Source organism: Ictalurus furcatus, chromosome 23, assembly GCF_023375685.1.
Source record: "Ictalurus furcatus strain D&B chromosome 23, Billie_1.0, whole genome shotgun sequence".
Classification (NCBI taxonomy): domain Eukaryota; kingdom Metazoa; phylum Chordata; class Actinopteri; order Siluriformes; family Ictaluridae; genus Ictalurus; species Ictalurus furcatus.
Window position 1 is genome coordinate 12901837 of NC_071277.1, and position 11578 is coordinate 12913414.

Below are 11578 nucleotides of genomic sequence, written 5' to 3' on the forward strand. Positions count from 1 at the left end.
TTGCCTGGAGTTTAGAAACCTCAGATCAAGGTAAGCTGGGCCACCCTCAATCTCCAGTAAGCAGGCAGCTCGGGTTGCTGGTTTTTGAGTGGAAGAGAAAACAAGTTTGAGAAACATTAAACCTGGGTGCTATTTTGTAGAAGAAGGTAAACATATGAATTATTTCCAATGAATTATTTCCATATGAATTACTAACCAATTTTTCTAACAGAATATAAATCAAATATGATCCTAAAAATAACAATTTCCAGCAAACAATTAAAGAACTCACTTAATGTGTTTAGAATATGCTTTACAGAGTGGTCAATAAAAGTTGTTTTATGTGTGAGGTACAGCACATAATTGTAGTAGATTTTTTCAGTGGGATACACTATATGGCTAAAAGTATGTGGACACCTGACCCATTCTTGTATTTTCTCTACCACTTATCTTACATAGGGTCATGGGAGCCTAGCCTCTCCCAGGGAACTTGTGGCACAAGGCAAGAAACACCCTGGATGGGGTGCCATCACCCTTTCACATACTTTCACATACTACAGACAATTTGGAAATGCTAATCAGCCTACAGCATGTCTTTGGACTAATGTGCTAACCACTAAGGCCCTGTGCCCCCTGACCATCACATCCATATATGGTTCTTCCCAACACTGTTGCCACAAATTTAGAAGCACACAATTGTCTACATCGTCTTTGTATGCTTAAACGTTAGGATGATTGTGCAACATCTAGAAAGGCAAGAAAATTCAACTACATATCTGTCAAATAGCAACCTTTAAAAAATCATTAGTATCTCAAAAGAGGTCATTAGTATTTCTCAATGGAATTTGAAAGGTATGAGTTCGATTCCCGCCCCCGCCCTGTGTGCACGGTGTTTGCATGCTCTCCACATGCTTTGGGGATTTCCTCTGGGTACTCTGGTTTCCTCCCCCAGTCCAAAAACATGCGTTGTAGGCTGCTTGGAATTTGTCTGTAGTGTGTGTAAGAGTGTGTGTGCGATTGTGCCCTATGATGGATTGGCACCCTGTCCAGGGTGTCCCCTGCTTTGTGCCCCGAGTTCCATGGGATAGGCACCACACTCCCTGTGACCCTGTGAAGGATAAATGGTATGGAAAATGGATCGATGGATTATTAGTGTAGGGTGTATCAGTTCTTACAGGAATATCTGCAATGTCTCATGCTGGCAGCAGGCATAAAAATAAATCAAGGGAATGGTCAATTAAATGATATAGTATAAATTATATAAGGAATAATGAATGAAGAAAAGTTGAAAGGCAATGAGGAGTGTGTTTACGGTGACTGTGCGTAACTACGTGCGCAACCATGTTCTCATTACATGGTTACATGACGTGTTAGTGGCTGCATAAATCGCGTACTATCCTACTACACAGTAGGAAAAAAGCATTACGCCAGAGCGGTAGTATGTCCGAATTCTCAGTAGGCAAGAAATACCCGGATGGCGTACTGCTTCCGGTGAGATTTTGCAGTATGCGACCGATGAACACTACACGATTCAAAAATCCCATAATGCAACGGGACTGGTGCGACAAGCTAGGAAAAGAATCGCAGAAGACAGCGTATCAGCTCTTTTTAAGTATTAAACCTTGGTTAAACAGGACTTGTTTAACAATGCCCGAATAAATTGTTAACTTCTTGAAGGTTTAAACAAGAAAACAGTTGTCACAGTGTTTGAAACCTTTATTGTGATCTCCATCATGCCTTAGCCGGCCAAGCTTAGGGCAACTAATTTACCTCAGCCTGTTAACCCCGCCCACATTACATTACTAATTCAGTTAACTTTCCTGATGTGCATTTTTCTGTTAATGCGGTTGCTTTAATCTGGTAGTCCATTTAAGATTTTTGTAATTATGATGACGTCAAAGGTCGCTTTTTTGTTTAGTTTTTTGTGTTTATGATGACGTGATCAACGTTTATGTTTATGATGACGTCGAAGGTCAATCCCGGACATACTACATCAGCCATGTTGGCATGTATGTATGGATGTAGTATGTCCGGGATTGTATTCATACTACACACATACTGATTAGTACGTACTGTTTCAACGGCCGTCACAGTACGCGATTTCGGATGCAGCCAGTATGTCCCAGTACTTGCATACTCTTTTGCTGCACACTCGAAAGTATGTACTTTTTATTCACAAAAAGAGTACATAGTTTTAGTGCATAGTATAAGTAGGCGAACTGAGTTGGCAGCCCCACATCAAAGCGAAAAAGTGACGTAAATTTCAGCCAATTATATTGGACTTTGAAAAACGCCCAATCGCTTTGACCCGCCTACTTCCGGTCTGCACAGATCCCTGACTCGATCAAGTGGCCAGTGCGGAGATAAATACGAACTGGCGGGCTTCAGGTGGGTTTGTATTTGAATTTTGTAACGTTTATCTGCTATAGAACGTCAAAAAAAAACCCAAAATCAAAAAAAAAAAAAAAAACAACTTGAGGTAAAGGCTGTAGGTAGTTAAAGTCTGTAGGTAAGTAAAGGCTGTAGTTAAAGGCTGGTGGTAGTTAAAGGCTGGAGGCAGTTAAAGGCTGTGTCCATGTCGGTGAGTGTGTAGGTAGTAAAGCTAAGGTCTGTTGCCAAGTTATTGTATTGCTTTCAGCCCGTGAGCTCTTTCAGTTCTGGGTGTGTTTAATCTCTGGGTTTGGTAGCTGGCAGCCTCCGTACAGTTAGCCAACTAGCTGCCTAGCACATTTATCTGGTAAAAGTGTTCGAGAATAATCTATGTATTCAGCGTGACCCTGAATGCAATGTAAATGTAAATATAAATGTAAAATAATAGCGCATCAGTAATTCTCCTTGGCCAGCTGCCCGGTTCAGTCAGGATGTGTGTTTTTACGCCTAGGCTGTGTTGCACAAGCATGCAGCAGGACTGGCTAGCTCTCGATGCTTGATGTAGACTAGCTGTAATGCTCCAGGTTTCAGGTTGGTCCTTGAGGCGCTTTCTTGCTCAGAAAATTAATTTCGAGATTTCCTACACGGACAGTTCGCCTGGACAGTTGTCAGTGTTTTTGTTTTGTTTCCAGCTTGCAAAACACACCTTCCCAATGAAGAATAGTTGACTGTTGGAAGTACAGGGGGTCTGACAATTCAGGAACCAGTGAGAGTAAAGCTACATGTACTTCATTATTTATTATTTTCAGCATGCCCTCTACATGTTCACTCTTCTTAAACTCTACACATTTTCTCAGATGCTGTATCAGGATTTTGCTCAACAGCTTCTCGTTGGTTCCTGACTTTTTGGACACCCTATGTTCAAAAACTTTTGTATCTTGTGTGCAAGAGTAACCCATGCTGCAGTTATCAGACAGGCCATCAATCAAGGAGACATTGTGTGTTTTATGTAACGTGTGGAGCAGTAATTATAGACGAGTCCATCCAAGGTCAAGATGTCGGGGGTCTGTGGGGGTGATTACTAAAAATATCTGAATAGCTGCTCCCTCGACAAGCTGGGCAACATGACCTTAAAGGCATACTGGCTGACCTTGAGAGTTCAGTAAAGTTTTCAAAGAATTTAGATTCCTACAGTCAGGTGACTTAATAATAATAATAATAATAATAATAATAAAACTTTATTTTATAGAGCGCCTTTAAAAGCGGCTTCTCAAAGTGCTGTACACAAAATAAGTAGTACATAGAAAAATGAAAAATAAAAGTAAACTTGATTGACTATCAGAAACTATACTACAGCATTGTCAAAGGATTGAATCAGAAGGTGTGGTCATAAGTTTACATACCCCTTGCAGAATCGGCAAAATGTTAATAACAAATAAAAATGAGGGTTCATTAGAATTGCATTTTGTTTTTTATTTAGTACTGTCCTGAATAAGCTATTTCACATAACAGATGTTTACATATAGTTCATAAGACACAATAATAACAACTGAATTTAATTTCAAATGAACCCATTCAAAAGTTTTCATACCCTTGATTCTTAATACTGTGTGTCGTTACCTGGATTATCCACAACTGTGTTTATGTTTTGTGAGAGTTGTTCATGAGTCTTTTGTTTGTCCTGAGCAGTTAAACTGCCCACTGTTCTTCAGGAAAAATCCTCCAGGTCCTGCACATTCTTTACTTTTCCTGCATCTTCTGCATAATTGACCCCTTTCCAACAGCGACTAAATGATGTTGAGATCCATCTTTTCACACTGTGAGTGAGCAGGTTCATTTGTAATTAAATTCGGTTGGTATTGTGGACTATATGTAAACATCTGCTTTGTGAAATAGCTTATTCAGGGCAGTACTAAATAAAAAAAAAAAAATGCAATTTGAATGGTCGTTCTTAATAATAAAAAAAAAATAATAAAAAAATTATAAACACTTTGCCGATTCTGCAAGTTTTGTAAACTTATGAGCACAACTATATAACAGCAGTGCTTATGATACTTCAGGCTGTAATTCAAATGAGAGGTATCTATTAATGCTCTGGTTCTAATCGTTTCTATAGTAACAGTTCATTCGCGTGGGTTTGGATGGTGGACGATCTAAGTAAACTAAGACTACTAATGAATGCATTTTTTAAGTGTGTGTTTAATTATTTACCAAAAGTGCATGGAGAAGCTTTCTCTAAGAAGATGTTTATTTAACATTTATGGAGCGAGTCTCAGGTGTCATCGCTTTGTAACCGTCAGTGTTTTCCGCCATGGGAGAGTTCAGGACAGCGGACTTTGCACTTTCTGGGTTTCTTGGTAACATGACAAGCTTTTCTTTTTTGTCGTCTAATAAACCGTGAGAGAGAGAAAGGAGACTGGTGAGGGAACGACTAATGACTTGCCGATGTTCCACAACATTAATTGTGTCACAATATGACCTTCGTTAAAAAATTAAAAAAATGGTAGTTGTTGGCAAATCGGTATAAGAGGAATAAAACACTTTGGGATGTCTGCTCCGGATTGCTTACATAATAAGACAACAGCAGAAGTAGCCATATGTAGGCCCAAACTAAGATGGTGTGATTCTAAAACACATGCAGGCAAAAAGCAACAACAAGAATAGCCAAACAGGCAGCGCAATGAGCTGGCATTTGACCTGGTACCCTTCAAACTACTGGGGTGGTGACTCAGTGCTTCATAACAGACAGATCTGACTCGGTTGAAAAACCAATCAAAACTTTCACTTCAGCTGAGGGGTGGGTCCATTTCTCCTTTCTCACTGGCGCATAATAACTCTGTGTTGAATCAGTATCGCTAATGTTTAAATATATAAGTGACACATGCGCGTATTCTGAATTGATTATAGGAATATTCCTCAGCTGACATTCTTCAAATAAATGAACTAAGGCTTGCTGGGAAAATGTTGAGTGAAACAGACAGTTACTACAGTGACAAACCGCCTATTGCAGAACATGAACATGTCTTCAATTAAAAAAAAAATTTTTTTTGAATTTGTGCTATCTAACTGTGAATAAATTTTTTGCTGTTATTAGCTGCCTGAGGAGCAAAATGCAAAATGAAGTGTGTGGGGTCAAAGCAAACTACTCCGACATTTATTAAAAGGTGTGTTGTGCCCTGTTATTTTATTATAATCATATATAGCTCCATATAGTGCGAGAAGCAAAGTACATAGTTAGTCTGTATGTTTTGATAGACAAATGACAGGTACCTCTCAGACAAAAATCTTGCCCCACTTTTGGAGTAGTGGAGCCACCCCTGAACAGAGCTTTAGTCCATTGATATTTAATGTAAGGTGCTTGAAAGGGAGAAGGGCAACTTGCGAAGTCATTTAAATGTTGTTTTAATATGCATGTTTAATTAGCAGCATATTAAAATATAATCATATTTGTTGAGGTAAGTCCAGATTTGTTGCTTTTAAGCATTTTTTTCCCCAAACTGATAAAGTGAGTAGTTCTAAAAGAGGATAAAAGTGTTAAAAACAGATGAATGAGCATGGCACTGGGTCTGTCAGGGAAGAAGGTTTAACATCTGGATGACTCTGGGAAAGGTTAGGTTTTCTTATTGCAGTATTCTTTCTGCTATGCTGACATTTCTGCAGAGCTATGTTGATTGCCACAGGCTGCTAAAATGAAATTGTATTGCATGATGTGTCTCTTTTTAAAAATAAATAAATAAATAAAATAATTTTAAACTCGTATCCTTTTCTCACAGCAGGTCCATTGACAGAAGTTTGTAAGGCTGCATTCTCATGGCGGCTACCTCCCAGCTGTTTCGGGTAATCCATGGCAGGGGGTTTGGTTGTCCTTGGGTGCCATCTGTTTTGTGCCACGCCTGCTTCCAAGTCCATCATCCATGCAAAAGTGTCTACCAACCAAATGCGACTTCAGATCCAATTCAGCCCCTATTGCGGAGTTACAGGACGTCAGCTGCACAGCTCACGTACTACCTCACACCACCTCAGGTGAACAGCATCCTAAAGGCCAATGAGTACAGCTTCAAAGTGCCTGAGTTCGATGGCAAAAACCTCAGCTCAGTCATGGGGTTTGATAGTAATCAACTCCCAGCCAACGCACCTATTGAGGACCGGCGCAGTGCAGCAACGTGCTTGCGGACACGTGGCATGCTCTACGGTGTCTTTGATGGGCATGCAGGCTGTGCCTGTGCCCAGGCATTGAGTGAGAGGCTCTTCTACTACATAGCCGTGGCCATGCTGCCACACGAGACACTTTCTGAGCTCGAGAGCGCTGTGGAGAGTGGCCGGCCCCTTCAGGCTATCCTGCAGTGGCACAAGCACCCAAATGACTACTTCAGCCGTGAGGCATCGCTCCTCTATTTCAACAGCTTGCGCACATACTGGCAAGAGCTGCTGGACCTAAGCACTCCTGGAGAACACCCTGATGTGGCTGAGGTGCTCGTGAGCGCCTTCAAACGCCTGGACAATGACATCTCTTTGGAGGCACAGGTGGGGGATGCCAGTGCCTTCCTGCACTATTGGGTGTTACGTGTGGCCTTCTCAGGTGCAACAGCATGCGTGGCACATGTAGACGGTGCTGATTTGCATGTGGCAAATGCAGGTGATGGACGTGCTGTTCTCGGTGTGCAGGAGCCTGATGGCTCGTTCTCTGCACTGACCCTCTCCAATGACCACAGTGCACAGAATGAGGCCGAGGTTCGCCGTGTACGCGCTGAGCACCCGCATGCTGAAGCCAAGACAGTGGTGAGGCAGGACAGGCTGCTTGGTCTCCTCATGCCGTTTCGTGCATTCGGTGATGTCAAGTTCAAGTGGAGTGTGGAACTGCAGCGGCGCGTGCTCGAGTCTGGCCCAGACCAACTTCACGAGAACGAGCATGCCAAATTTGTGCCACCCAACTACCACACACCACCGTACCTGACCGCTGAGCCTGAGGTGACGTATCACCGGCTTCGGCCACAAGACCGCTTCCTGGTACTTGGTTCGGACGGATTGTGGGAGACCCTGCACCGGCAAGAGGTGGTGCGTATCGTGGGCGAGCACCTGACTGGAGTGCACCAGCAGCAACCCATCAGTGTGGGCGGCTACAAGGTCACCCTGGGCCAAATGCAGGGGCTTCTGCATGAGAGGAAGGCACGTGTCTCCTCCACGTTTCAAGACCAGAACGCAGCCACACACCTGATTCGCCATGCTGTGGGCAGTAATGAATTTGGCATGGTGGATCATGAGAGGCTATCCAAGATGCTCAGCTTGCCAGAGGAACTAGCCCGCATGTACAGAGATGATATCACCATTATTATAGTGCAGTTTAACCCACACGTCATAGGCGCTCAGCAGAACTGAATGTACACCCCCCCCCATTCCTTTTGTTTCTGTTACACTGCTTTTGTAAACACTCATGAATAGATGAGGAGGAATATGGTGTGTGTGTGTGTGTGTTGTGGGGGGTTGTGTAACATCAACATGATGTATTATCATATTTATGCATCATAATCATGATTCTGTCCGAAGTTGTCTGAGCTCAGCAATACAGTGAGAGAAAATATGTGGAGTGATCTTGGAGATGTCTGAGGATGCTTTGTTGTTGGTTTGCATAGCTGAGTTACAGTGTGTATGCATGTTAAAATGAAATTGACTTAGTTTGTATCATTCATGCTGCTTCAAAATAACTTGAGCATTGAAGCCAAAACCTAAGGGGAGTGTTGAAGTTTCAGTATTGCCTCTTTCTGGAAATGCAGCCTCGAAGCAATCGTTAAAGTTTCAGGTCAATGATGGTTATTATACGGTTCATGCTGTGAAAAATATTTGGAATCCTATAGCAACACGGTGATGTCAGCAAAGTATCTATTCAAGTTTTTAATTACCAACCATCTTTTTTTTGTTTGTTTGTTTAAGCTAAATTTGTTTCCAAATGCAAAACAGCAACTTTTTCTTGTACATCACAAAAAGCTTTGTGTAGGACATCAGACACACAATTCAATATTCAATGCATCCTTGCATTGAGAGGGATAAAGACTAATTGTGTGTTTAATCTGTCTAATCAGATTAGCACTAGTAAAATCATGGATGTAATCATCACGATCTTAATCATAAAGATGTATTTGAGATACTGGACATGCTGCAGTTCTTTTCTGTTAAAAGTATCTCTATCTGTTGATTAGTAGCTTAATAATAATCAACTGAATCCCTATTGTTTTACAAGTCAATGACCAAAAATGCAGTATTTTATTGATGCTCATGTTTATTACTATCAGGAGCAATGCATGCACATCTGGTCTTCATTGTAGAATTCTTCATTTTATGGCCTGTTTCATTGAGGGATTTTGAGTACAGTTAGTTACTGATATTAATGAGGACGCAAAAGTGAATTGTTTTTGTGTATGAATGCATGACTCTAGATACTATCTCTGTGTCTATGCCATTGTGGTCAATTATATAACGAAATACATTGTTTTCTAGACTGGAGCTGCTTCGTTCACCCTCTGCACCATCTTCAAGCGAGAATCGTGTAATGTGTGCGTTTGTAAATGCACGGCAGGTTGATTGTAAATTCCCGTACGCTTATAGTGTGCATTGTGACTGAAGACAATGCCGAATGCCCTTCAGTCCAGTAAGTGTTACAGTTCTGCTTGTTTGTAGTAGGTCAAAATGAATGTAGCTTTGATTTCGAGCTCATTGCGTCAGCCTCACTGTTTTGCAGTAAATACACATTTTAACAGCTTTTAGTAGACACATGTAAATGACATTTAAATGCAAACGAATTTCCTATTCATCTCCTTTAATAACTTTTTCTAACATGTGGCCAACTTTATGAATTGTATTAGCGTATAGAGGCACAAGGTAGGGTTTACACATGGGGATACGTGTGAAAATGTATGGTTATTAACATGATGAACGCCATCATGATCTTCCTGGTCACAATTCATTTAAAGGAGCAGGAAAGAATGTTTATGTCCTTAAAATTGCTTGTCTAGTACCTGATGGTCATTTATTTGGCTTTATGCATTTGAAGCATTAAATATCCACATCTTGTAACATGTATATTTATATGTATTACTTATACATACTTGTGTATGAATATTGGGGATTTTGTATTTCAATATTTTAATAAAACATTAAATGCAACTAATAAGTCTCGGGACTGTGTGCAGATTGCAATGAGGGTTTTTATTTTGTATAAAACAAAGATGTAAGTAGAAGCTAATTGTAAAATAATTGTTGAGACTGAAGTGGATGGCTAGAGGAAGGACACTAGGATTAATTGAGTGAGCCATATTAAATGAGCAGCGTGACCGTGTAGTAAAACAATGCTGAATGTGGCCGTGGTGTTTAATCACTCCTGTAGGTCAATCTGTATTTAGCTCTCTGTACTTAGTCAAAATACTATTTCCTGCTTATCGCATGTGTGATTCTAATTGAAGTATTAAAGATAAGTACTGGGATAATGAAAATGGGATCTAATATTGAATTACCTGATTAATTTCAATTATTCTCAAATAAACAAACACTTTGCTTTTCTTTTTGTACTGGCTCACCAAAAATTAGAGTGCAGAAAATTGTAAAAACCAGGGGATGTAGGGGTTTTTGCCTTCAACTGTCCAGTTTTGGTAAGCCTGGATACATTATAGCCTCAGATTACTGACGTTGTGCTTTTGAGATGATTTTTTTGGCTCACCATGGTTGTAAAGACCCATGTGGCCATTCTCCTCTCACTTCTCTCATCAAGGCATTTCCACCTGCAGAACTGACACTCACTGGATGTTTTTGTTTTCCTCATCATTTCTGTGTAAACTCGAGAGACCATTATGTGTGAAAATCCCAGATCGGACGTTTCTGAAATATTCAAACCAGCCTGTCTTAATAATACATGCCAATAATACATGCACAATAAAACATGCCATGGCTCTTACTGAGATTACATTAATACATTTAGGCATTTTATGCTGCCACTTGATTGTTTGACTGTACAATTGCATGAACGTGTACAGGTGTTGCCAGCATACTGGCTAAGTGGGCAGTGAGTGTAACAGTTAACTATAGACCTAGGTATTTATTGTATAACTTCTAACCAGACAGAGTTGCAGTTTTTCCCCCATAAAATAAACTTGATACTAATACCTACTACTTCTGCTAATATACTAATAACATTTACCACCTACTCTCTCCTTTGCAGGCCCAATAAAGGTGGGCAGTCCGAAGGCATTGTGTTCCCTGTACAAATATTTATATAAGTTTCAGTATGTAATTGTGCTTGGAGCCATGACACTGGAGCCGAGAAAAGCAGCTTTTGGCTCTGGGTGAGGAGAAGTGTTGAGGTAGTAACACCTAACCCAAGGTCTAGTTGCAGGGGATGCAGGTCCCTGCCACTGCTCCGCCACCAGGAGACATTCCGGGGTTAAAGGAATGAAACGTTGAGCGGTGGTACCCAGCTGACAACCCTGCAGCTGACCTATGCCATATGGAACTAGTTGCACTGAGCAAGCATTAATGGTGCCAGTAGGGCTTGTTACAGCCTTAGTCACTGGGGAGGCCTATATGGTTTTGGTTGCGGTAGACATGGAGGGAAGGAAGAGTGATAATCCTAAGGGCAATAGAGGAATTCCGACAGGCAGCAGTGCTATAGCAGGTCAACATCTACCTGTGCAAATACGTGTGTCAGCATATAATTGTGTTTAGAGCTATGACATTTTACATATAAAATTGCACAAATTATTATGAAGCAAGACTAGATATTAAAAAGGGCTCAGAGTTCTGTATGTTAATGGAACATTAACACCTTTCCTTTTTATTTTGAGGTTTTATTTTCTGTTTCTGCTCTGTCTCCTACAGCAGTGTGGAAAATATGGAATCTGTATTAAGATCATCTTGGTGTCCAGTATAATAGACATATATTTTAATTCACAGATCATTGAACTGGTCTCAGACCTCACTGCGCAATACCTTATACATATAATATTATACCAAAAATAATAATAATTAAACAATATTGACCTTTTCTTCCTTATATTTTTACTTACATTGTCTGTTTCTGTAAAAATGTGCTTGTTGCAACAGAACTGGAAATTGTCAACCTCCAACCCTGAAAAATTGGGTAGAATTGGAAAGTCCTGGATGTCCTCTTTAGTGTACAGCAGAAAATAATGGTGTAAAAAGAGGGATGCAAGAACTAAATGTCCACTACAGAGGACACAAACGG

General features: G+C 40.6%; 1 protein-coding gene across 4 annotated transcripts; it reads left to right on the forward strand.

Annotated features, from left to right (window-relative positions):
* The first annotated feature begins 2295 nt into the window (after nt 1-2295).
* Nucleotides 2296-10181, forward strand: pdp1 (pyruvate dehydrogenase phosphatase catalytic subunit 1). Of its 4 annotated transcripts, XM_053611641.1 has the most exons (3): nt 2300-2367; nt 5444-5513; nt 6123-10181. In XM_053611641.1, exon 3 carries the CDS (start codon nt 6160-6162, stop codon nt 7723-7725), a length of 1566 nt encoding a protein of 521 aa, XP_053467616.1. In that variant the 5' UTR covers nt 2300-2367; nt 5444-5513; nt 6123-6159; the 3' UTR covers nt 7726-10181. The 4 variants fall into 4 exon arrangements, with proteins under 4 accessions (XP_053467615.1, XP_053467616.1, XP_053467617.1 ...); XM_053611640.1 differs by lacking the exon at nt 5444-5513 and having other exon boundaries at nt 2296-2367; XM_053611642.1 differs by lacking the exon at nt 5444-5513 and having other exon boundaries at nt 2313-2367; nt 6126-10181.
* The last annotated feature ends 1397 nt before the right edge of the window (nt 10182-11578 follow it).